The 27,230-nt window shown below is 44.4% G+C and overlaps 1 protein-coding gene across 6 annotated transcripts in view; it reads right to left on the bottom strand.

Moving 5' to 3' along the window:
- The window catches only part of LOC119970159 (lysine-specific demethylase 4C-like), a 478,393-nt gene that overhangs the window by 331,336 nt on the left and 119,827 nt on the right, over window positions 1-27,230 (bottom strand). For all 6 annotated transcript variants that reach the window (XM_038804261.1, XM_038804264.1, XM_038804265.1 and 3 more), the window contains exons 6-8: window positions 19,296-19,345; window positions 8,329-8,432; window positions 3,506-3,643 (exon numbers count right to left, since the gene is read on the bottom strand). In XM_038804261.1, coding sequence (XP_038660189.1) covers window positions 3,506-3,643; window positions 8,329-8,432; window positions 19,296-19,345 — 292 coding nt within the window. The remainder of the gene's footprint in view (window positions 1-3,505; window positions 3,644-8,328; window positions 8,433-19,295; window positions 19,346-27,230) is intronic.

Here is a 27,230-nt window from a genome sequence, read left to right as displayed (position 1 = left end):
GGTGAAGTAGAACAGACCAGGCTGCAGCCACTGCAAAGAGATTGCAACAACTTCAGCGGAAGAGACAGGCAGAAAGCTCTCTCTTTTGGAGCAAATGCATCGCCTGGTTCAGAAGCCAATATTACTAGAAACCTTTCTGTTTTTGTTTGCTACAGGCAGAATACTACAGTCTGTACTCAATTAGCATGTGCTTGTAAAACTCAAAAGAAAATTATTGTTAGATGCAATTCCATGATTGAGCAGCACCTGCTAAACAATCCTGAGTGTCACCATTAACTAATTTAAGATAATCAGGCGAGCCGATAATGTGGCTCATTTACACTTTCTAGAAGCAACATGCACCCATACGCAGGGTGACATTCCATCTTGCATGTTTTTTTAATTATCCAGGAGCTTGGGGAGCCAATAGTTCCCCCATTGCTTTCTCCATAACAATGCTTCAGCCAATCAATCAAGTTGCCAACCAATCAGCTTCCTTTTCTCCTATATCATAAATTGTTGGGATTGTATGAAATTTGCCATTCTTGCATTTGTGCTGACGAATGCAAGACAAAAAGCTTTTCCAACATGTCTCTTTTTTCAGCAACATTAAACATGTATATTATACACACATAACATATAGGCAATTTCCAAATGGGTGGCTTTGTTCTTTCCTCATCCCAACCTTACAAGACATGTGTCTCTCTCACAGGCATGATAATAATAATAATAATAATAATAATAATAATAATAATAAATCGCTTATTGGCACAAGTAGGCTTCAATGAAGTTACTGTGAAAAGCCCCCAGTCGCCACATTCCGGCACCTGTTCGGGGAGGCCGGTATGGGAATTGAACCCGCGATGCTGGTCTTGTCCTGCATTACAAGCCAGCTGTTTAGCCAACTGTGCTGAAGCAGCCCCCTAATTAGTTGGGTTCAAAATTTACACAGTAATTTTGTTCCGTTTAGCATGAAGATCTTGCTCTCATTCATCTATCTCTTTTCTCAATATAATACACTTTTCCAACCTACAGCACACAAAGTAGAAGCTGCAACTCGTGCAAACTGAAGACAACTTCATTACAAAGGCAGACAGACTTTTTACAAAAATAGGGATAATTAGATTTATGATAAAACAAATAAATGCTGCAAATACTCAGCACGTGATGCAGCAGCTGATGACAGGATGCAGATGAGTCATCACCTTTCTCCTCCTGCAGCTCCAGTCCTCTCTGCAGCACAATGCTGTGCTGGGCACAGCAGACCACTAGCACTCTAGGCACCTTTGCTGGTTACAGGAGATGCAGCACCTGCGCTTTTAACTCCTCTCTCCTCACTGATCAAGGCCCCAAACACTCCTTCCAAGTGAAACAGCGATTCACATGTACTGCTCTCAACTTACAGCAATTCACATGTACTGTTCGCTAATGGCTGCTCACAATGCAAGCTGCTCTACATTGGGGAGACCAAACAGAGGTGAGGTGACCACTGTTCAGAGCATCGCTGTTCAGTCTGTAAGTATGACCCCAAGCTTCTGGTCACCTGTCATTTCAAATCTCAACCTCGCTTCCACTCTGATCCTCTGCCTCCTAGTGTTCCAGTGAAACTCAACTTTAAGTTGGAGGAACAGCATCTTTCAATTAGGACCTTTACAGCCTTCTGGACTCAACAGTGAGCTCAACAATTTCAGACCGGAATCTCTGCCTCCATTTTGTTTCTTTTCTCATTGTAGGTTTTGGTTTATTCACTTATTCCTTGTTTTTCTGTTTTTGCTTTCAAACAGCAGCTGTTCACTATTCTGCCATTCACATCTCTTGTTTCTTTATTTTTTCTTTTATCACTTCCTGTGCCTTTTAACCACAAAACCTTGGTATTTAATCTCCCCTGTCTTCCACTCTATCATAGATCTTCCCTTTCCCACTCTCTTTCCCACTTTCCCCTCTTTCACTTGCTTGAAGCCCATTATATTTCTAACCTTTCCCAGTTCTGTTGAAAAGTCATTGACCTCGAAGGCGAACTCTGTTTCTCTTTCCACAGATGCTGCCTGACGTATCTCCAATATGTCCTATTTCTATTTCAGATTTCCTGCATCCTCAGTACTTTGCGTTTTTCTCAATTGTCTCCTAGTTTTTCTTCATGTAACTTTAAATTAATTTTGAAGCATATTTTGTTGCCATTTATTATCACGCTTCAATTTTGATTGCAGCTGGCTAATTATAGCAATTTCATTTTCCGTGGCCTCCCAAGCTCCATTTGGCTCACTTTATAAAAGAAGCCGGAACCGGAACCAAAACAAAAATGCGAACAACAAATCACAAACTCGCGCTTATCTGCGTGCACAAATTAGAAATGTTATAAATTATGTCCTGTGATTCACACCAATACCTATCCGTCACTGTAATACAATCTCCCTCAAATTCTGCCAAAAGATGCTGAGAGCATATTCTACACTCACATTTTGCGTCCTCCTTAGCATGAAGTCCAGAAAGTCCTGCTCCAAATTAGAAACCAGAGTAGGAACACGATGTCAGAAGTAGGTAGAAACTATAACAACACACAACTAAGAAATTCTGCGCTTTGGGAGAAAACAGGGGAATTGCAAATGGTATTCAAATATGAACAATGACACTGCAGAGAGAAAATAATAACCACAGTGTGTGCAAATTCTATTAAATGATTATGCATGCAAAATCAGATCTTATCCAACTAATTGCAACACTTACAAAATAAAAATATTTCTAATTTACTGCAGCCATTTATCAGATACACATGCTGTGCAATCTAACGAGACCACAAGTTGAATTAAAAAGCTAAAAGTCCAGATCCATCAACATATTTTGGTACAATATTTACCAAACTAAATTCACAGAAAAATGTAAAAAAATGTCTGTGCAATCAAAGGAGATTTGGTGTTCGATAAGCGTTTTTTTTGAAAAAAACCTCTGTATCCATGCTGCATATATAAATAGGTAATTTTCAAATTAATATAATTTGCAAAGTCAAATATGATTCACTTTTCTGTCATTCTTTTGTTGCAGTAGGAATGTGATGACATTGATAATTCCACTGTATACTGTGCGACGGATGAACATTGTTCAGAATATGCACTAATTAACAAAAGTTCATGGATATTGACACAATGAGGTGCCGGAGTGGGACAGAACAATATCTGGCAGGAAGTTTACAAAGGTTAGCCGCCCTTATCAAAGATGGCAGATTCCCATTGAGGCAGATTATACATCCAAGAGAAATTCACACGGAACATTTTTTTTTAAAAAGAGGGAGGAGTGATCGCTTTTGGGCACATCTATAATTTACAGAGCAATCTATTGGAAAGCTGGAGAAAAAGACTTTGAAGGTTCCCACCTCTTTTTTGTTGTCCCGACTCTGCTTTTTCTGTATGCACAGGGATTCAGAATGCAGAAGGCAGTTAACATTTTGAGACCTGACTTTTCCTTCAGGTGTCTTTTGTAAGGGGCAAAAGACAATCAATACATTCCACCTGCATTCCTTGCTGCCACTTACCAGTTTAGCTATTTTTCCATAATCAAGCCATCGAATGGTGGCGAAGTTTGTTGACTCAGCACAGTTGAATCCATGATTGAAGCCAGCATGGTATCCATAGGGGAAAGTGATCATGAACTGCCCTGCTTCTTGCGTAATCTGCATGAAATAAAGTGTAAAGCAGCTTGAAGTTGGAAGACTATTAGATTTAATTTCAGAAATCAAACATTTCTATGGGTTACCAGGACATAATTTATGGATTAATTTACATGTATTGCATCACAACAAAGTTAACTGACAATGCTTACAAACTGCAAAAAAAACCCCACAAGGATAGACACTATAACATACAAGGAGGTAAACGGGAATGTCAATGGCTTTTTTTTTTAAAAAGTGCAGGAATTTAATTCATAAACAATCTTTTGTGTACATAGTCCATCACTTACAGTAAACAAGAAACAAAGTAACGCCATTTTCCCTACTTTTGAGATATTTTAACCACAGGTATTATTCAACTATCTGCATTAGTGTGTTTATATTCATATGCATATTTTAACTGTTACTAGAGAATGAGGAATGAGTGATGGGTGTAGAAGCAGAAAACAAAACAGCCAGGAGTTTAACATATTTCATTGTCCCTTAGGAGTACAAAACCTGTGTATTAATGAAAAGAGACATGCTTTCGAAGCATTTCACCTTGCATTCATCAGGCAGTCTAAAGAGACTAAACTTTAATGGGGACAACAATTAATACCGCATGAGAAAATTGTGCAGAATGGTTGGCAAGTTGGCTCTGATTGATAGAGGGGTTCCCATGAAGAATGCATCAGAAAACAGTTAACTGCCAAAAAAAAATGTTTTTAATTCAAACCAGGCAGGTTGACTCTGATTCTGGGGGAATGAATGAGGGAGTGGCCCCCAAGCTTTTGTTTAGTTGAAAGAGGTGCAATGCACAGACATGTTTTTTTTTCTTTGCAAAGGACAGAGGCAGTTTTACAGGACGGGATGGGATTATGAATACATGTTGCTTCCAGTTTGTGTAAATGAGCCACAATATGAGCCCAAACGTGAATCTTAAATTGGCTGTTAGTGTAATCCTTAGCCAAATTGGGATTGTTTTGTGTCTGCTGTCCAATCGGAGAATCACATCTCCTGTTGGGCATTCTTGTTTTAAGTTTTGCAAGCACGAGCTGGTTGAGTCGTCAATACTTTGCCTATTGCAAACAACTGAAGGGAGTTTCTGTGTGATAAAAACCACCAGTTGTTGAGATGTACGGCCTACAGACTTGGCATCACATGGCACTGAAATTTAGATACCACATTACTCATTTGTGCAGCAGGCAGAACATCTTTCTGGCTTGACTGCAGTATCCTGTGAGTGGAGAATAATACTCTTATTGCTACTGGATAGCAGTAGCGAGGAACGACAGTTCATTTGATATTCTTTACCAACTGGATTTGACGACACATTGAGCAAAGATAAAATTATTTAGTAAATCACCAAATTTAAATAAAAGGTCGACACTAAATAAACACGTATGAAATCTCAAAATTGTATCATCACTTGTTCAAAGAGACACATCAAATTCAAGAAGAAAGTTTTGGATTCACGACTAACAAATATTTGATTGGCTGCACTGAAATAATTTGAAGTCTAGTCTTCCAAGTTAAGCTACAAGAGTCAATGCCTGCTGGTCCACAAGATTTGATACCATTTACTGATGTAACGATTTTTTATATCGTGCTTTAATTATTTGCCAGTTGTGGAGCTAAATCAAAGTGGGAAAAATATACAAGTAATCAAAATACACAGAATCTGAAAGAATAATAATAACTTATTGTCACCAGTAGGCTTCAATTAAGTTACTGTGAAAAGCTCCTAGTCGCCACATTCCGCCGCCTGTTCGGGGAGGCCGGTATGGGAATTGAACCAGCGCTGCTGCCTTGTTCTGCATTACAAGCCAGCCGTTTAGCCCACTGTGCTCAACCAGACCCCAGGGATCAGGACCCCAATTTGAGAACAGAATGTTTTGAAATTGCGCCTACCCTTCCAAACTCAATAAAAATATTAGTAATATTTCTGTTAAAACATGTAACAATTATTAAATCTATTTAAATTAGCAAAGAGTTTCCGATGCATTGACTTCATCAAAGGAAAATTAGCACATGTTAAAAAGGCTCATAATGCGGCTTTTGAAAAAAGTTATCCTACATTTCGATAGGATAATTCCCAAATTGCAGCTCCTTGGGAAAGTACACCAACCTGCTTATGATGTAACATGAAGGAAACGGAAGCTCTATAAAATAGCCTTTGATTGAAATCAAACAGTAATTTTATTTAAAATAAAATTGGAGAACGACTTTGTGGAACGTCTCACAGGAATTGTCCAAAATATGGCATATGAAAGATAACATATACAAAACAACCTTTTGAAACTTTTTGTTAAAAAACTGGACACAAACCAAAGTAATACTTAACACACACGTTTTCAAAAGAACATACTATTTATTTATTTTTTTAAATCTTTTTACTCAAGGTTTTTTTGCACATATAGATGAAAATATCTGAAGACCAAAACATCAACATGAACAGAAACCACAAGCCCCCAATGTCCCCCGATACCAACACGCTCCCCGCCTTCTGAATTTTCCCCCCGATTTCCCTCCCTCTGATCCCCCCCACCCTCCCCCCTCTATTGACCCCTCAATTCACCTTGAAGAAATCAATGAACGGTTTCCACCTCCGAGTGAACCCCTCCTCCGACCACGCAAAGCAAACTTGACATACTCCAACCGCAGGAATTCTGCCAGGTCTCTCACCTATACCCCCGCCTTCGGCAGCTCCGAGTCTTGCCAACACAACCATCTCCGGGCTATCAAGGAGACAAAGGCCAATACGTCAGCCTCTCTCCCCACCTGGTCCACCCGATCTACCGACACGTCAAATGTTGCCACCTCCAGACTTCTCCACTCCCAGAATCTCGGACATAACATCTGGGAACCCCTGCCAGAACCCCCTCAGCTTTGTACATACCCAAAACAAGTGGACATGATTCACGGCCTTCACCCTGCCCCACCCAACAGCACCCACACCTATCCCCCACCCCGCAAAGAACCAGCTCATCCTTGCAACCGTTATGTGGGCCTTATGCACTATCTTAAACTGGATGAGGCTGAACATCTCACACAATGAGAACATCCGCATCCTGGCCTGCACCTCCCCGCCCAACCCCTCCTCCCATTTGCACTTAATCTCCTCCACCAGAGCACCCTCCCCTCTCCATCAACTCACTGGAGATATCCAACACCTTCCCCTCCCCAATATCATCATCCAAAAAAAACTTGTCCTGCAACACCGGAGACGGCGGCCCCGGGAAAGATGACACCTATCTCCTCACAAAGCCCCTCACCTGCAGGTGTCTAAAGCACTAATCCTTTTGCCAACTCATACATCTCTTCAAACTCCTCCAGTCCCGCAAACATACCCCCTTTAAACAAGTCCCTATAGTACTCCATCTCCACCTGCAACCTCGCATCCAGCCCCATCGGCACAAACCTATGATTGTCACATATTGGCACTCACAACGACATACCTTCCAAACCAAAATGCTGCCTGCACTGGCCCCTCACCCGGAACGCCGAAACCACCACTGGGCTTACAGAGTACCTGATTGGTGAGAACGAAAGGGGCGCCAACAACATTGCCCTCAAACCCGACACAACACAACCTCCATTCGCCCCCACACCGATCCCTCCTCCACTTCCTATTTCCTCACCATTTCAATGTTCACCGCCCAGTAATAGTTAATCAAATTCGGCAAAATCCCGCCTCTTGAAATCTGCCTTCATTCGCTCCACCAGTCGTGCCAAGGACAATTTGTACAGCTGGGCCCAGCTCCGCGCTACCTAGATATCGATAGATAGAAATCCCTCCTGGTCCTCCCCTTTCACTTCTGGCACACAGTCCTCTATTCTCAACGCCAACACATTCGCCAACAACTCTGCAACAACATTAAAGTGTGATATCGGGCGGTACAATCTACACTGCTCCGGGTCCTTATCTTTCTTCAAAATCAGGGAGATGGAAGCATACAACAATATGGGGGTGAGCTCCCAACTAGCCCTCGCCTCATTGTATGTCCTCTCTCGCAGCAGCCCAAGCTCCACACCAAACTTTTTATAAAATTCCAGTGGGAACCCATCCGGTCCCGTGGCCTTCCCTGCCTCCCTTAACCCGATCAGGACCCCCAGACCCTGCACCCTCTCCTCCTCCACCCTGGGGAACTCTAATCCAGCCAGGAACCGTCATCCCCTCCTCCCCAGGCGTGGACTCCTGTAGAAGGTCTCAAATAAACCTTTCACCCCCTCTGGATCCGTCACCACCTTACCCTTCTCATCCCTCACTCTACCAATCTCCCTGACCACTGCCTGCTTCCTCAGTTGGTGGGCCAGCATTCTAAATGCCTTTTCCCGATACTTATACACTGCCGCCCTGGCCCTCCACAATTGCCGTGCCGCCTTCCCCGTGGACGCTAACTTCATCTGGAGCCTCTCCTTTAACAACCCCTTCTTTGGTGCCACTAAGTACCTCCAATTCACCCTCAGAATCTCATCTAGCAGCCTCGCCCTCTCCTCTCGTTCCATCCTCTCCCTATGTACCCAGATAGAAATAAAGAACATACTATTTATTTTTCTTCACTTTCTGCTATCAAATAAATATATACTTTTGTACATAAATACACTTACTTCATAGAGAATAATTCCAGGATTATGGGGCTGCAAAGGTCCCATGATTATAATCATTTTGTATGGATTACTTTTTTTTTTAAACATAAATTTAATACCTTGTCAAAAGGAATCCCATACTTCTTTAGTATGGAAGGAGAGATAAGCGTCATCTTGTGACGTAGGAAAGCATCACATCCTTGGGAACTGCTTGGAAAGAAACCTGTAGATGAGAAATATTTTACAATTAAATTCTTTATATTACAATGGGGTAAATCATCTTATAAATCATCTTATAAAATCAGACTGTATAGCCTCATGCAGTAACACAAACTCTAAAACTGCAATGATAGAGAGAGAGAGAGAGAGAGGGAGAGAGAGAGAGAGAATTTATTAGATGCAAGTCTTGCTTTTAGTTGAAATATTGGAGTGGATCATGATTTCAATGAAAACCAAAGATGATGGCACTGAAGCATACATGGTAATTGTGATAATTGTAGCATGCAGACAGGCTGACTGGAAAGTAGCAATGCTTTGCTTTTAATTTCCAACCAAGCAAAAATAATCGAGCTTTTTCAAAACTGCCAATTGATCTCTTCTTCCATATATTGACAGAGCAGAATAAAGATAGTCCAATGTTATTCGGCTTTGTGTAATTGAAATAATGAAGATGCTGTAATGAGATATTTGTTCTCCTCTATGTAATCGGGTGTCCTACATTGGATGAACTCAGCCGAAGGAGATATAATATTGTCAAACAAAGCATCTGAACTTGCATACTTCAAAGTTATATTTTTAGTTTCAGTTCCATGATATTGTTCACATAAGCATCTAGGGGGAAGGATATAAAAGTGATTGCATTCCCATCAAAAACAAATAAATGGCAATTGACTTTTCCCCTGTTTAATGTACTGATTTAAAACCAAGAATAATAATGACTGAAATTTCACTGTGTCAACCGTGTTGGTTTCAAATCTACATACTGCAATCTTCAGCCTAAAACTATCATTTAGTCATGCTGTTCCTAACATTAAGGTTCATTTTCTGCTTTTAACAAATCCAATTTTATTATCTCCCTTTCCAAACGTTACCACTGGTACTATCAACTCCCGATACCTTATTCTCATAGCCATTCAAATCCAAACCTGGCGAGTGCCAGCCTACATACATGAGGCATGATTTGTTATCTCACATAATCACCTTCCAATAAGATTAGCTAGGTGGCCTTCAGGAAAGGGAATTCAGGTAAGCTTTTTATTTGCTCCTAGTCCAGGGACACTGAGGCCAATTATAACTTCCAAAACACAGCAAGGATCAAAGATCAAAGATCAAATCTTCAGGTTCCAGATGGACATGGTGTTATACTGTGCAGTTTTGATTGCAGGGGCTACTGCAGTTCCTCATCATTACCATTAAAACAAAAGTACGACAACACGTACTCTTTTAAATCAGCACTTACACATCAATTCCACTTGCCCAGTCATCCCCATTTTATTTCTAAACTATAGATGAAGTAGAAAAGGGTGCAATTAAACTGATATTTTTCTTAAATTTCTCCCAACCAGTTTAGTTTTAAATGGAAAGAAAGTTTGTTTTACTTATTATAAACTGACCGTTCTGTGGTACAACCTTTTCCTCCAGTTTATGTTTGGGACAAAACAAAAGATTTAAACTTTCTCATTTGCCTGATCTATTTTTCAATTCCCAACTTCCCATTTTGAAGTAAGGAATAAGCTGCAGAAAGTGGGTTTTCATTGGTGAAAAAATTGTTTTACTAAGTCCCAGCAAGAAATTTTAAGACAGTTTTTTTAAAAAAATAGGATAGGATATTTTACTGGCAACTAATAAATCTCCCAGCGTGCTACTCACAGTAGAACAAGGGAATTTTACTATTTAATAGACAACAGATCATCCTGCTGCCAAAGCAGCATGTAATTTGGTGCATCCCTATAGATGACAATGCGCAAAGTCTTGGTCAAACATAAGGTGATTCGTCCATTCTTATGCCAGACTGAATTTTTTAAGCTAAAAACAGTACTGCAGATGCACATCAAAGGTTTCTTCAACCTCTGAAGTGGAGTTTGGAAACACCCGTGTGGTACCCATTGGGGGAATTGAGGAGAAATCCACAGACCTTCAATTGGGTGCCATCTGCCACTTTGTGTCAGAGTGGGGTGTGGCTGACCATAGTTGACCTATAGGTTTGCAGCGATTGCATATTTACTGAGATCATTGTAGCATAAGACATATTTTGTAAACTATGTTATCCTTGAGATCTGCATAAATTTGTGAAGGGATAGGTGGGTTCTAAGAGTATTGTAATATAGTCAAACTTTTCATGTTTAACAAATGTTTTTTGTGAAAAGTTCATCTTTGACTGTTCCATCCAAACTCTCTTTAAAAAAAAAAGACAACGTTGCGGTCTTTTGAGCCATTCTGGGACCTTCCCGTCCAGCTGTAACATCAACTGGGATCGTAACAATCTCACGACCTTTACTGAACTATGTAGCTAGCAAATCAGCCATTTTATTGTTCATGGGAAGTCGAATACTATGATTTTTTGTTAGGCTGGAGTGCAGCACCACTGAGGGACAACTTATTTGTGTGCTGTCAAAATGAATAGTCACCCACTCGTGCCGCAAACTGTTCTTAAATGTTCTTAAAATAAAACTGAGATCATTCAAAATTTAATTATTCTTGAGCCTGTTGGTCAGGATCCTTGATTTATTTTGTTAAAATCCATTAGGAGGCTGCAGAAATCCGAACTCTGACATAGTTCTCTAATCACTGTCAATGCCTGCTTTTGCTCCTTATACATCTTTTTAAATAAAAAGAATGAATCAGAAATTTGAATGTTACACCAAGTGAATGCTACAACGTCAGAAGATATGCTGTTTTAGTCCAAATTTTAAATGTAAAACAAAATGAAGATACAGTTCTAATTCACTGCCTAGATAGCAAACTGGGTGAGCAGGTCACCTACCTGTTACACAACCCACCTGATTCTTATCCAATTAATTACAAAATATATCATACTGCTTTGAAAATATGGATTAAGGACGTTTAAAGCTACGTAGTCGAAATGTCATCTAAACATTCAATGAAATCGCACAGGTTGAAGAGACATTGCAGTTCTAATCCTTTCTATCTCTGTAGAGTTTTTCTCTACATTAGAAATAGCATTTCTTGGTTGTACATGTATGTCCACATATATTGTGTTACACAAGTATGATAAACAGTTCGATATGCAGCATTGTTTTCATTATCTGCAGAAGTACACACTACAAAAATATACATTATATATAAAACAAAGAACAAACTTGCACTTGTGTAACTTTTACACCCTCAGGATGTCTCAACGTACTTCACTCGGCCACTAAAGTTACCTTTGCAGTGTCGGAAATATCATAGGGGAAAAGAAGCAGACAATTCATGTAGAGCGAGATCCCAAAAGCAATTGAGAAATAAATGTTGGGCAAGACAGCAGGCAAACTCCCCTGCTCTTAGAGTAATTCCAACTTCCCCTGAGAGAACAAATGAGTCTTTCCTTTTAAATGATTCATCCAACATTTCAGCCTCCAATAGTATCGAACTCTTTCAGCACAGCACATATATTTTATATGGGTTAGACACCTAGGTCTCGTGAACATCGTTTGGACTCATAACCTTCTGACTCAGATGACAATATGAGCCATGCACACAAATGTAAGTTGAGATGTGCACCACCGCTTTGTTTAAGGACTTTGGAAACATGCTATTTGTAAAATTCTGCAAGGGCAGCAGTGTGAAACTTCACATTTATTCATAAACCATGTAGGGAAGAATATTCTCTGGAGAAGAGTCAGACAAACTCTATTGTCTCTCTCCAAGGATGCTGATAGGCCTGCTGGGTTTATTCATCGTTTTCTCTTTTTGTTTCAAATTCCAGCAACTACTTTGCTTCTATTTTAAGAATATTCTGCCTGCTGTAATGAAGCTTGGAAATAAACTCACTGTTTGGGAAATAATTTGAAAACATGTTAGTGCACATTTCCACGGGTGCACAACTGTATCGATGAGTCGAGTTCCTTTGAACGAGACAGAAACAAGCCAAAACAATGCCAGTTGATGTAATTTTCAAAGGGTGTCAGCTGTGACCCAAAGGTAGCACATACTTTTGAGCCAGAAGGTCGTGCGTTCAGGTTCCAGTGCTGAGACTTGAGGACATAACTTAGGCTGCTACGCCAGCACAGTCGGAAGGCGTGCTGCACTGAGGTGCCATCAATCTGATGAGGCATTAAACCGAGACATGGTCTTCCCTCTCAAGTGAAGATAAAAAAAATCTAATGGGCGCAATTCTCCGCTCCCCACACCGGGTGGGAGAATCGCGGGAGAGCCGGGCGAATCAAGCCACGCCGCCCTGGCACCCCCCGCAATTCTCCACCACCCCCCAAAATGGCGTGTTGCGTTTGGCGACACGCCGCTCGGAGAATCACCGCTCGCCGTCTTTCCCGGCAACCGGCGATTCTCTGGCCTGTATGGGGCGAGCGGCCTGACGACCCCGACGGGTTCACGCCGGCGGCAATCACACCTGGTCTCTGCCGGCGTGAACAGCGCGCGACAGGTAAGTATGAGGCCTGTGGGGGGCGGAGAGAGGATCAAGCACCACGGGCGTGCTCGAGAGGGGACTGGCCCGCGATTGGTGCCCACCGATCGTCGGGCCAGCGTCTCTAAGAGACGTACTCTTTCCCCCTCCGCCGCCCCGCAAGATCAAGCCGACACGTCCTGCGGGGCAGCGGAGGGGAAGACGGCAACCGCGCATGCGCGGGTTGGAGCCGGCCAACCTGCGCATGCGCGGCTGACGTCACTTAGGCGCCGCCGGCCGCGTCATTCTCGGCGCGCCACTTTGACGCAAGCGTCAAGGCCCGGCGGCCGAGTTTCCCGCAACGCTGCTCCTAGCCCCCCCCCCCCCCCGGCTTTGGGGAGGGGGGGGGGGGGGGGTTTAGGGGACGAGGAGCGGCCTCCAAAGCCGTCGTGAAACTTGACGGAGTTCACGACGGCGAGGTCGCTCCGGCGCGACTTCGGAGAATTCCGCCCAGTAGCTACTACTTTGACAAATACAGGGAAATTCTTTTGGCACCTGGTCAATATTCATCCCTAAAGAAAAGCATAAAACAAATGATCTGCCCATTACATCATTGCTAATCTGTTCTTCTGGTTCCTACATTACAATAGTCACAACATTTCTAACCGGGTGTTGGTCTGGTGTAAGTTTGTTAGTCGAATTTAAGTTTGTTTGCTTTTCTTTTCCTGTTTTTTGTTTCAGGTGGTGGGGTAACGGTGCACGGGAAGGATCCGGGTGGCACTTGCCCTCTTACCTTGTGGGGTAGGGGGATTGGGGGTCCGAAGGAGGAGACAATGGTAAGGATGGAGATAGATGCAGGAGCGGCCGGGGTCAGCATGGGTCAGCTGACTTACAGAAGCGCAATGGGGAGGAGAAAATCAGTGCTAAGCGGGTGCTTGGCATGGGAGACTGGGATTGGGGGTGGGGGGTGCTCTGCTTTACTGACTGAAGGGGAGCCAACTGTTGGGGATAGATAGAGAGTCGGGTTGGGGGGCCTCCAGCTGGAGGGCAGGAGCAAGTGGGGGCGCGGGCACGTGACTGGCCGAAAAAGGGAGATGGCTAGTCGGAAGGGAGGGGGGGGTCAACCCCCCGTCCAGGCTGATCGTGTGGAATGTGAGGGGTCTGAACTGGCCGGTCAAGAGGTCCGCGTGTTCTCGCACTTAAAGGGATTAAAGGCGGACGTGGCCATGCTATCGGAGACGCACTTAAAACTCGCTGACCAAACGAGGTTAAGGAGGGGATGGGTGGGCTAGGTGTTCCACTCGGGGCTAAACTCAAAGACCAGAAGGGTGGCAATTCTGGTTAGTAAACGGGTTGCGTTTGAGGCAGGGAGCATCGTGGCGGACAAGGGGGGCAGGTACATAATGGTGAGTGGCAAGCTACAGGGGGCCAGGGTGGTGTTGGTGAACGTGTATGCCCCAAGCTGGGATGATGTTGAATTCATGAGGCACATGTTGGGCAAAATCCCAGACTTGTAGTCGACTGGGGACGGAGCAGGGGCAGCGCCCTCTCTGGAGACTGGATGTGGGGCTACTGGTGGATGAAGAGGTGTGTGGGCGGATAAGGAGGAGCATTCAGAACTATGTGATAACGAACAACACAGGGGAGGTAACAGCAACAACGGTTTGGGAGGCTATGAAGGTGGTCATCAGAGGGGAGTTAATCTCTATTAGGTTCCACAGAGATAAAAAGGAGAGGGCGGAGAAGGAGAGGCTGGTAGGAGAGATGCTTAGGGGAGATAGGACGTACGCAGAGGCCCCCGAGGGTGGGCTGCTGAAGGAGCGCCGGCGATTACAGGCGGAGTTCGATTTGCTGACCATGGGGAAGGCGGAGGTGCAGCTGAGGAAGTGAAAGGGGCAGTCTACGAGTATGGAGAGAAAGCAAGTAGGATGCTGGCGCACCAACTTCGCAGGAGAGAGACGGCCAAGGAGATCGGGGGAGTGAGGAATAAGGAGGGCAATACAGTGTTGAGCCCAGAGAGGATTAATGAAGTCTTCAAGGAGTTTTATGGGAAGCTGTACGAGTCAGAACCCCCAAGGGGTGGTGAAGGGATGAAGCAATTTATGGATCGATTGAGGTTCCCAAGGGTTGACAAGGATCGGGTGGAGGGACTGGGGGCCCCGATTGAGTTGGAGGAGATAGTTAAGGGTCTGGCAAGTATGCAGTCTGGCAAGGCCCCGGGTCCAGAATTTTCTAAGAAGTTATCGAAGCTACTTAGCTCGCTCCTGCTAAGAACCTTTAACGAGGCAAAGGAGAGAGGAACCCTCCCCCCGACGATGTCGCAGGCATTGATCTCGCTCATTTTGAAGAGGGAGTAGGATCCGCTTCACTGTGGGTCCTACAGGCCGATATCGCTCCTGAATGTAGATGCCAAATTGTTGGCAAAAATTCTGGCTACCAGAATAGAGGACAGCATCCCGGGAGTGATCGAGGAGTACCAGACGGGTTTCGTTAAGGGCAGGCAATGGAACACAAATGTGAAGAGACTCCTGAAGATTATTATGATTCCCTCGGAAGGAGGGGATGCAGACGTAGTGGCTGCAATGGATGCAGAGAAGGCCTTTGACAGGGTGGAGTGGGAGTACCTGTGGGAAGTGTTAGGTAGGTTTGGATTCTGGGAGGGATTCATATGGTGGGTCAAGCACCATATCAGGCTCCGTAGCGAGTGTGTCCACGAACCGGCTGAGGTTGAAGTATTTGTGGCTGTACCGAGGGACGAGACAGAAGTGCCCCCTATCCCCGTTACTATTTGCCCTGGCAACTGAACTGTTGGCATAGCGGAGGACTTTGAGGAACTGGAGGGGGCTGACCCAGGTGGGGGAGCACCGGGTTTCCCTCTACGCGGATGACCTGCTATTGTATATTTTGGACCCGCTAGAGGGGATGGGGGAGGTCTTGCGGATCCTGGGGGACTTTGGGAGCTTCTCGGGATACAAGTTGAATGTGGGGAAAAGTGAGCTGTTTGTAATCCACGCTAGAGGTCAGGAGGAGACACTGGGGGAGCTCCCGCTCAAGACGGTGGAGAGGAGCCTTCGTTTAGGTATACAGGTGGCTAGGAACTGGGATGTCCTACACAGGCTCAACTTATCTTGGTTTGTAGAGCAGATGGAGGGAGACTTTAAAAGGTGGGACATTCTCCCGCTTTCCCTGGCAGGAAGAGTGCAGACTGTGAAGAGGACGTTTCTTCCCAGATTCCTGTTCATCTTTCAGTGCCTCCCCATTATCATCCCAAAATCCTTCTTCAAGCGGGTGAACAGGATTATCACGGGATTTGTGTCGGCAAACAAGACCCCGACAGGTCAAAAGACTGTTTTTGGAACGGAGCGGGGGGGGTTGGGATTGGCTGGCACTGCCGAACGTCTGTAGCTACTATTGGGTGGCTAATGTGGCCATGATTAGGAAATGGGTAATGGAAGAGGGATCGGCATGGGGGCGGCTAGAGATGGCGTCATGCAAAGGCACCAGCCGAGGGGCACTAGTAACGGCACAGCTGCCGTTCTCGCCGGCACGATACACCGTTTCTCTCTCCTTTGCCTCGATACAAGTTCGGTGGTGACGGCAACAGAGGGTCTGGGGTCAGTAGAGGAGGGACAGGAAGGAGGAGGGGGCTTCAGTTTTGACCCTGATACGGAACAACCATAGATTTGCTCCAGGCAAGATAGACGGGGGGGGGGGGGGGGGGAGATGGGGCCATTTCCGCGGTTATCCCCTCGAAGAATACAGGACAGGGTAGTGTCTGGCATCTGGGCAGGAGAGGGGAAGGTGTCGGACATATACCAGATATACCAGGAGCTGCAGGAGGCGGAGGAAGCCTCAGTGGAGGCGTTGAAGGGCAAGTGGGAGGAGGAGCTAAGCGAGGTGCTAATTGAGGGCCTGATGCCCTTGGAAGGGTGAATTTGTCCACATCATGTGCCAGGCTCAGTTTAATTCAGTTTAAGGTGGTGCACCGGGCTCACATGACGACGGCAAGAATGATCAAGGTCTTTCGGGTGGAGGACAGTTGTGCGAGATGTGCAGGGAGTCCGACAGACCATGTCCATATGTTTTGGGCATGCCCGGCGCTTAAAGAATTCTGGCAGGGCTTTGCGAGGGCTATGTCCAGGATTTTGGACACGCGGGTGAGTCTGAGTCCATCAATAGCGATCTTTGGGCTGTCGGAGGATCCGGGAGTGCAGGAAGCGAAAGAGGCCGAAGTATTGGCCTTTGCCTCCCTGGTAGCTCGGAGATGGATCTTGCTAATGTGGAGGGACTCGAAACCCCCGAGCGTGGAGACCTGGGTTAGTGATATGGCTGGGTTCCTCAGCCTGGAGTGAATAAAGTTTGCCTTGAGAGGGTCCTTGCTGGGGTTCTCCAGGAGGTGGCAACCGTCCCTTGACTTTCTAGGGGAGTGTTAAAATGTCAGCAGCAGCAATGGGGAGGGGGTTGGGATTGGGGGGTTGGGATTGGGGGGGGTTCAGGTGGGGGGAATTGTCTATTTAATGCATATTTGAGTTTTGTATAATGATAACAGCCACCTAGTTTTGGTAAATATTTTTCGTTTATTTTTCTGTTATGTAAAAATTCTGGTTAAAAAAGCTTTAATAAAAACAATTTTTCAAAACAATTGTCACAACGTTTCCGAAAATACCTAATTAGCTGTAAAGCGTGTTGGGACATCCTGAGGCTTTGAAATGCATGCACGTCTAGCTTACTTGTTTCAGTGAACTAAAATATGTGGGGACTTGAAGTTGGGGTGGGAAATAAAAATTCTATTCTAGAGTATAGATTTTATTATTATTCCGGCAGCCATCAATGCCCCCAATGAATGTGACATGGAGATGCTGGTGTTGGACTGAGGTGGGCACAGTAAGAAGTCTCACAACACCAGGTTAAAGTCCAATAGGTTTATTTGAATCACAAGCTTTTGGAGCACTGCTCCTTCCTCAGGTGAAGTGGAGGCAGGTTCACAATCATAGGATATATGGGAGAGACACAATTGCAAGATAATTACAGACTGGAATGTGAAGAATGGTTGGAATGTGAGTCTTTATAGGAACAAACAGTGTGAGTGTGATTATCACTCACTCCATTCACACAGTTTATTCCTATAAAGACTCACGTTCTAACCATTCCAATCTGTAATTATTTTGCAATTGTGTCTCTCCCATATATCCTATGATTGTGAACCTGCCTCCACTTCACCCGAGGAAGGAGCAGCGTTCTGAATGCTTGTTATTTAAATAAACCTGTTGGACTTAACCTGCTGTTGTGAGACTTCTTACTGTGCTCAATAAATGTCAAATTTACATGATTTTCAGTTTTACAAGATTTACCTAACACGTTTTCCTTTATATAATAGCTACAATTCCGAATTAAGCCAAATTTAGTTCAGTACCAATGTATCCAAATTCCACTCGCAACGCTTCTTTCAGAAATTGTTTTTTCAATATGTTAGGTTAAACATATTCTTCGACATCCTTTCAGCTATGGCAGAGTGCCAAATGCAACTCCAAAAGCAATTTGAAATTCGTCTGCCATTCCTCCAATGGAACACTACCGCCTGAAAATTCTCCTCCAAGCGAATCGACATCCTGACCTGGAATTATTTTGTCGTTTCTTTACTGTCGCTGGGTCAAAATCCTGGAACTCCTTTCCTGACAGCACTGTGGGTATTTATACACCATACGTCCTGTCGCGGTCCAAGAAGGCAGCCTGCCACCACCGTCTCAAGGACAATTAGGGACGGAATAATTACGATGCAATGTAGGCCCAGACTTTCATGCATCAAAATGGATGCCACAGGAGGATGTACATGGCATTGTCCACCAGCCTATTAGATTTCCATTGGATCAATTAAACATATTGCAAAATAAAAATGGAAAATGTAGCACTCAGAGGGCAGCACGGTGGCGCAGTGGGTGAGTCCTGATGCCTCACGGCGTCGATCCCGGCTCTGGGTCACTGTCAGTGTGGAGTTTGCACATTCTCCCCATGTTTGCATGGATTTCGCCCCCACAACCCAAAAGATGTGCAGGCTAGGTGGATTGGCCACGCTAAATTGCCCCTCAATTGGGTAAAATTGATTGGGTACTCTACATTTATTTTTATTTTTTAATGTAGCACTCATTGAACTGAGGTCTCGGTGCTCCGTTCTTCTGCAGCACGAGCGATATGAAGTACCACAAATCCTGAATTACTCTCATCCTTGGGTAATATATTTTAGGAACCAAAGTACATCTTACTTCCACAAAGCAAATTCAAACAAATATAAAAGTTTGTTAATAAAATCCCATCTCTTTAATGCAAGGAATTTGCATCAGTTCTACCAATCAAAAATTATCAAAAAGCCAAAGGTGCCCAGGAGGATACTACCACCCTACACCCACCTCTGACAAAAGTTATAATTCTGCACCAAAGAAAAGATTAAGATTATCTCAAATAAGGTGAAAATAATACATTCCAGTTGAAAATTTAACATATGACAACATGTTTTTAATGTATTACCTTGTGCAAGTCGTTCCAGCCTCTTCCCTTGTTCTGGAGGTACTGCATACCTGAAAATGAAACAATGAACATGTCAATTCATCCCCTTTCAGACCTAGGTTCCTGTCCTGTAGCTCAATACGGACCTAGGACTAAGCAAAACAAAAGCACACAGAATAGCAATATTTTTCAACATTACAAAGACAAATGCAAAACCATTGAACAGGCAATACCTCCATAAATTACAGGACCAGTAAATATTTTCATACACTACTCAAAAATGGGGGCTGGTTAGCTCAGTGGGCCAGACAGCTGGTTTGTGACGCAGAACATAGCCAGTACGGGTTCAATTCCCGTACCAGCTGAGAATTCTGAATTCTCCCTCTCTGTACCCGAACAGGTGCCAGAATGTTGCGACCAGGGGATTTTCACAGTAACTTCTTTGCAGTGTTAATGTAAGCCTACTTGTGACAATAAAAAGATTATTATTATTAAGTTCTGGTGTAACCTTTCAAGTGTTAAAAATTGAAAGAAAATGATTGTGCCATCTATTTTTCATGTACAATTATTCGGTTTCATTGGATTTAATGTTTAATTATCAGCAAACAACGCTAATACAGAGCCTTATATCAATCAGTCAGATCTACAAACAGCTGGAGCTAAAGTTGAATCTAGCACCAACTTGCTGACACTCATTATTCATGACGTGGAGATGCCGACGTTGGGCTGGGGAGAAGTAAGAAGTCTTACAACACCAGGTTAAAGTCCAACGAGTTTTTTTGGAATCACTAGATAGGGTGAGGTGCCCAACCTGTGCTCCTCGTCAGTGAGGCTGCAAGTTAGATGGTAAACACCAGGCTGAGAATGTGCATTTCAGTAAGACAATATTACTGATTCCACAAGCCAGAGGCCCATGTCACATGATTCCCATCTCTCCACAATATATTTGACAAAGGACATGTACCCCTCATCTGGGTCCCCGAATGTCTCAACCATTAAGTATTGGAAAAGGTGGTTGTGGGCTCCTTCATCTTAGCAAACGTTCCATCTCCTGTTGGCCAGCTTGGGTAAGGAAATGCAGATAATCTTTGTAGAGCTCTCTTTGAATTTGATCTGCGCAGCTCTCAGGATGTTGTCAGTGGCTCTTCAGGGATAACGATATGCAAGCTTCCCCAATACTGCCGAGGAGCTTCTTTTGTTCGGGGTCACAGACAGGCAGATTCAGCTATTTTAGGTCTTTGTCCAGTTTGAATTTTTTTTAAGGGGAGATAGCAATGAGGTTATCTCTATATATTGTAAGGACCTTTCCTGCTTATTCCCTTAATTTCCATTTGTTTTATTTTGCCTTTTATCATTTTTGGTCCGTGGATCATTAATGGAGACATACCTTTAAGCTGAATAGAGGAAGTAAGGAACTCAAAAGTGTCAAAATAGTGCACTGTTATAAAGTTTTGTATTTTGGGCAGAAGAATTCAGACTTTGTCGTACCCAAGAGATTGGAGGAGTCCATTTTAATTGGGTGGCTGGCGACCAAACGATTGGCCTGGGACAGTATTTTGCCTGGCAACCAACTGCAATTGGTTCCTGTCAGATGGAGCTTCCTGGTAGAACCAGAGGAGGCACTGGATCCTTATGGCGGAAGCGGTTCTCCCTCTCTGCTGCCAACTGTCTGAAGCAGAAGCTTCTAGACCCTGAAAGAAACTCTCTCTCTCGCTCTCGAATTCTGTTTAAAAGGCATGGAGGGTGCAGAATTCTGAAAATGCATTCAGAATAGCTTTCTTCAATCCAACACTGGGCCAGCTCAACACGAGGAACAGTTCTGGACTTCGTTTTGGAGAACGAAGCTGGGCAGGTAAAAGCCATCATCAGTGGCAAAGCATTTCAGTGGTCGCAATCATAATTTAGATAGTGCAGTTATGATCTATCTTTATTTATTATATTCCAAGAATAAAAGTTTCAAATTGGGGAGTGACTTTTCAAAAGTGGACGGAAGGTAAATCTGTCAAACAAGTGAGAGACTTTCAAGGAGGAGACAGAGAGAGCTCAGAACAAGTATGTTCTCACTAAGAAAAAAATGTAGAGCTCCTTGAATGTCAAAGACCATACAAAGTAGGGCTAGAAAAAGCAGCGCATGTTGGAGCCCAATGCAACAGAGCGAAGAATATAGAACGGGGGGGGGGGGGGGGGGAAAGAATTAAAAAGGAAATTAGCAAAGAGTGGGCATTTAAAACCATTGGCAAGTAAAATCAAGAAAAACCCAAAAATGCTTTATAAATACATAAAGAGCAAATGGACTACTGAGGAAACAGCCTTGAAAGTGGATAAATAACCAGGCCTGAATGAAATGCATCCCAGGCCGCTAGTAGACGCAAGGAAACAAATAGCAGAGGCTCGTTCTGTCATTTTCCAATCCTCTCTGCCTCCAGGCAGAGGAATATTATTGCTGTATTGTTGTCTAAAAACTGAGGAAGGGATAAACCAAGAAATGACACAGTCAGCTGCACCTAGATGGTGGACAAATTATTGGATATTCTTAGGAAATGATTGTCATTTCAAAAGACCCGAATTAATTAAGGACAGTCAGCATGGATTTGTCAAGGGATGGTCCTGTCCAGCCGGTTTACATTTTTTGAGCAGGATCGATGAAGGTGGCACATTTGATGTGCTTTACACCAAATTTAGCACGGTCCAACATGACAGGCTGGTCAAAAAAAATCAAAATATCGGGCAGTACGGCGGTGCAGTGGTTAGCACTGCTGCCTCGAGGCGCTGAAGACCTGGGTTCAATCCTGGCTCCGGGTCACTGTCTGAGTGGTTTGCATATTCTCCCAGTGGCTGCGTGGGTCTCAGCCCCCAAACCCAAAAAGATGTGGAGGGTAGGTGAATGCCCTTTAATTGGAAATAAAAAGAATTGGGTACACTAAATTTATATACTTTTTTAAAATCAAAAGATCATAGTCCATGGGAAATTAACAAATTGAATTTAAAATTGGCTTGGTAGCAGGAAACAAAAGTGTAATAGTCGACAGTGCTTTTGTGGCTGGCAGGTCATTTGCAGTGGGGTTCCGTAGTTCTCATTGGAACACTAATTAGACCACAGCTAGAGTACTGAGCGTAGTTCTGCCAACTGCATAACAAGAAGGATGCATTTTCACCAGAGAAGGTAAACAGATTTATGAGGCTGCTGCCAGGATGTAGGGAATTTTAGCTAAGGAGAAAGACTGGATAGGCAGGATTTGTTTTCTTTGGAGGGATATAAAATTATGTGGGACCCAGAGAGAATGAATAGAAAGGACCTACAGCAATTAGCAGAGAGGGAATGAAGCAAGGGATTATGATGTAAAGTAATTGGATGAAAAGTTAAAAGGGAGTTGAGGACAATTTCTTTCGTCCAGAGGACAGTGGGGTTTAGAATTCACTGCCCAAAAGGGTGGGAGAAGCACAATTCCTCGTTTCATTTTTTAAAAAATAATTGGATGTGCCCTTGAAGTGTTACATAACCTACAAGCTTACAGAACGAGAGCTGGAGAGTGGGATTAAGGTTGGACAGCTCTTTTCCAGCTAGCAAACACAAACCGTCTTCTGTGTTGTAAATATTCCCCATTCCGTAGGACCAAAGTTAACCCTCGAGGAACACCACTGCAAAACAACTTCCAAAGAAAATCCATCCACCCTTAGCTTTCTGTCACTCAACACATTTTGCATTCATGCTACCATTTTCCCCTCAACTCCCACAAATTTCGAACTTATTAGTAAGGCTCCACTTTCAAATAACATCCAAAAGTTGACCTATGCACAGTATGGTACACAGTATATACAGAATACCTTAATTAATCTTCTTTGCTACTTCATCAAATAATTCAATGAAGCTACAGTAGGTCCGTACTTAAGTTGTGGATGCATTTCTGAAAATCGAGACTTCAACTAAACAACTTTAAGTGATAATGTGTAACCATAGGAATCAATTTTCAAGCCAGAGTTACGATCCTTCAGACATTTTTTGCCCGGAAAAACAAATAAACAAGCTGACATACTGCACCATATTTAGAACATAGAACATAGAACAGTACAGCACAGAACAGGCCCTTCTGCCCTCAATGTTGTGCCGAGCAATGATCACACTACTTAAACCCACGTAACCCGTATACCCGTAACCCAACAATCCCCCCATTAACCTTATACTACGGGCAATTTAGCATGGCCAATCCACCTAACCCGCACATCTTTGGACTGTGGGAGGAAACCGGAGCACCCGGAGGAAACCCACGCACACACGGGGAGGACGTGCAGACTCCACACAGACAGTGACCCAGTCGGGAATTGAACCTGGGACCCTGGAGCTGTGAAGCATTGATGCTAACCACCATGCTACCGTGAGGCCCCAATTTGTGCAATACCAGGCATTCCTAGCTGAAATAACTTGTAAAATAAAATAAATCACTAAATATAAAAGAAATACAATGTACAAGATTTTTTTAAATTACAATACTCATCTCAGATCACAGTATTTTTAAATTGACTAAACTCCACCTAGTGAAAAAAAGAGGGTGGTGCAGGGAGCAATTTAAGTCCTGACTAACTGCACTTGCCAACCTCTGCCACTAGATGGAGCCCAAGATTTAATTGTTCAGAATCATAGAATTTAATTTTTAATAATCTTTACTGTCACAAGTAGGCTTACATTAACACTGTAATGAAGTTACTGTGAAAAGCCCCTAGTCGCCACACTCCAGCACCTGTTCGGTACACTGAGGGAGAATTCAGAATGTCAAATCACCTAACAAGCTTCACAGCTCCAGGGTCCCAGGTTCGATTCCCGGCTGGGTCACTGTCTGTGCGGAGTCTGCACGTCCTCCCCGTGTGTGTGTGGGTTTCCTCCAGGTGCTCCGGTTTCCTCCCACAGTCCAAAGATGTGCGGGTTAGGTGGATTGGCCATGCTAAATTGCCCGTAGTGTAAGGTTAATGGGGGGATTGTTGGGTTACGGGTATACGGGTTACGTGGGTTTAAGTAGGGTGATCATTGCTCGGCACAACATCGAGGGCCGAAGGGCCTGTTCTGTGCTGTACTGTTCTATGTTCTATGTTCTAAGCACGTCTTTTGGGACTTGTGGGAGGAAACCGGAGCACCTGGAGGAAACCCATGGCCCGGGGCGCCATGTGCTAGGGGGCGCCATCAACGAGTGCGTGACCGGCGTCAGAGACCTGCCGACAGAGAGACCGGCCCGCCGATCGGTGAGTCCCGATCATATACCAGGTCACTCCGGCCCCCGACCCCGACCTGAGACCCCCCCCCCCGCCCCCGCCCCCCGCCCCCCCCCCAGACCCCCCCCACCCCCCCAGACCCCTCCCCCACCCCACCGCCCCCCCCAGACCCCCCCCCCCCACCCCCAGACACCCCCCCCCCCCCACCCCACCCCCCCCAACCCGACCCCCCCCCCCCCCCCCCCCCACCACCCCCCCCCCCCCCCCCCCGAAGGGCGCCGAAGTTTAGCTTGCCCGGGACACCAGCAACCCTAGGGCCGGCGCTGATTGCAGTGTTAATGTAAGCCTATTTGTGGCACTAATAACGATTATTATTAAATACCTTTTGGGGATGTAAATGTCTACATGTTTTAGAAAATAATTTGTCAACATATAAAATGACATTCTGAAGCAGTGAAAGAGCCACAGGACAAAATGAAGACAGGCTCGCCATGATTAAACTGAATGGCAGAATAGGCTGAAGGGTTGAGCGGCACATCCCTGTTCGGATGAGTCAATACCATCAAGTATTTCTGGATGGCAAGTGCTTCTCTTCCAAATTATTTTATTCCAGCTTTACATCACTTTTTCCCCCACTGCATTGACTCATTCGTACACCACTATGATACTTCGGAGACTAAGTTGTATGTCTGTTACAATACAGAGAGAGATGTTTTGAAACTATAATTACATTCGCACAGCATTGTAGGAAATGAGCGGAATTGATAAAAAAAGGGCAAAGAGGAAGAGAAGAATGGGAAAAGGTTGGGGAGAATGGAGCGTGGGGCGGGTGCCATTGGGGGGCAGGAACGCAGGGTGGGTGCCCCCCAGGGCAGTAGCAGGGGCCGCCGGGGTCAGAGCTGACTTGTGTTCTTGCGACTGATGCTGACCGACTGTTGACCATTTTTGTTTATTCTATTTTTGTTTTTTTTTAATATTTTTATTCTCCTTTTTCACATTTTCTCCCGAATTTACACCCACTAATAATAAACAATAATCAGCAACAGATATGTCAATCCCCATAACAATAACAACGATCCCATCCTCCCACCAACCCCCAAACATCAGCCCGCATGCTTACATAAACAAATGACAAAAAGGAATCAGGGATCACCCACAGTCACCCTTAATATACACAGCCCCCCTCCCCCAACCCTCCCACCCACTCCACCCCCCAACTAATGTTCGATGTTATCCAGTTTTTGAAAGTCCATAATGAATAATGCCCATGACGTGTAGAACCCCTCCGAGCTTCCCCTCAGTTCAAACTTAACCTTCTCAAGGGTCAAGTATTCCAAAAGGTCCCCCCGCTACGCCAGGGCACAGGGTGGAAAGGCTGCTCTCCATCCCAGCAGGATCCACCTTCGGGCAATCAATGAGGCGAAGGCGGCAATATCTGCCTCCGCACCCGTTTCCAACCCTGGCTGATCCGACACCCCGAATATGGCCTCACGGGCACCCGGGTCAAGTTTCACGTGCACCACCTTGGAAATTAGCCTAAAAACCTCCTTCCAGTACTCCTCTAGCTTTGGACAGGACCAAAACATATGAACGTGATTAGTAGCCCCCCCACCCCCCAACGTTCACACACATCTTCTACTCCTTCAAAGGAGTGAGGTGTGCTCTGTATACCACATTCAGCTGTATCAGCCCCAACCTCGCACATGAGGTGGAGACATTTACTCTCCGGAGCACCTCACACCAGACCTCCTCCTCTGTAACCTCTCCCAACTCTTCCTCCCACTTTGCTTTGATTCCTTCCAGTGGTGCCTTATCCTCTTTCAAAATAGCTCCGTACACTGCTGACACTACCCCCTTCTCCAGTCCCCTTGTCGTCAGCACCTCCTGCAGCAATTTGGAGGCCGGTTCCTCCAGGAAGCTCTGTATCTCCTTCCTGGCAAAATCTCGAACTTGCATGTATCTGAACATTTCTACCTGCTCCAGCCCATAATTCTATTTGTGTTTTAACTTTATTTAGGCAAAAAATTATATACGGTAATTATATTATATAAGGTAGTTATAATTATATGCATGGGAAGTTGGAAAAACGCGACTGATAGAATTCAATGTCGGTAGATGAGGGAAACAATATTTTGTAATTGGAACGGAAGTTGCGAAAGAGCAGAGAACATTGAAGGTACCTTCAGCTTGCTAATCTTAGGGAAACAAGCCGATGGAATTTTCAGCTTTATCTCAAGAGGCATGTATAAAACATAAAAGTCAAATGATAACAATGAATTTGTATGAAATCTTAAAAATATCTTACTTAGAGCCATAATGGGCACCATGCCATAGCAATGATATTTAGGCTTTAGAGAGAGCACAGATTCACTATGATGTTTCCTAGTATAAGAACAGGAAATACGAAGACTGACTTGAAAGTCTAGTCTCTTTCATTAGAGCAACAAAAGCATGCATTGATATAGTGCCTTCAACATACCAATGTCTCAAGGTGTTTCACAGGAGCATCGTGAAATGACACTTGACAGTGAACCACAACAAGCATGAGGATAGCTGACCATTTGGTCAAGGAGGTAGGTTTTAAGTAAGGTGTGGCTGAAAGGAGGCGAGGTAGCGAACGGGGGGGGGGGGGGGGGGTTTTAGGGAGGATTTTCCAGAAATTAAGGCTGGCAGCAGAGGGCATGACCATCAATGGTGTCGCAAAGAAAATTGACAATAACATGAAGCCAGAATTGATGAGCACAAAGATCTCAG

The sequence above is a fragment of the Scyliorhinus canicula genome, chromosome 8 (assembly GCF_902713615.1).
Source record: "Scyliorhinus canicula chromosome 8, sScyCan1.1, whole genome shotgun sequence".
Lineage (NCBI taxonomy): Eukaryota > Metazoa > Chordata > Chondrichthyes > Carcharhiniformes > Scyliorhinidae > Scyliorhinus > Scyliorhinus canicula.
The sequence above is the reverse complement of the archived record's forward strand: the minus strand, read 5'-3'. Positions and strand labels throughout refer to the sequence as shown.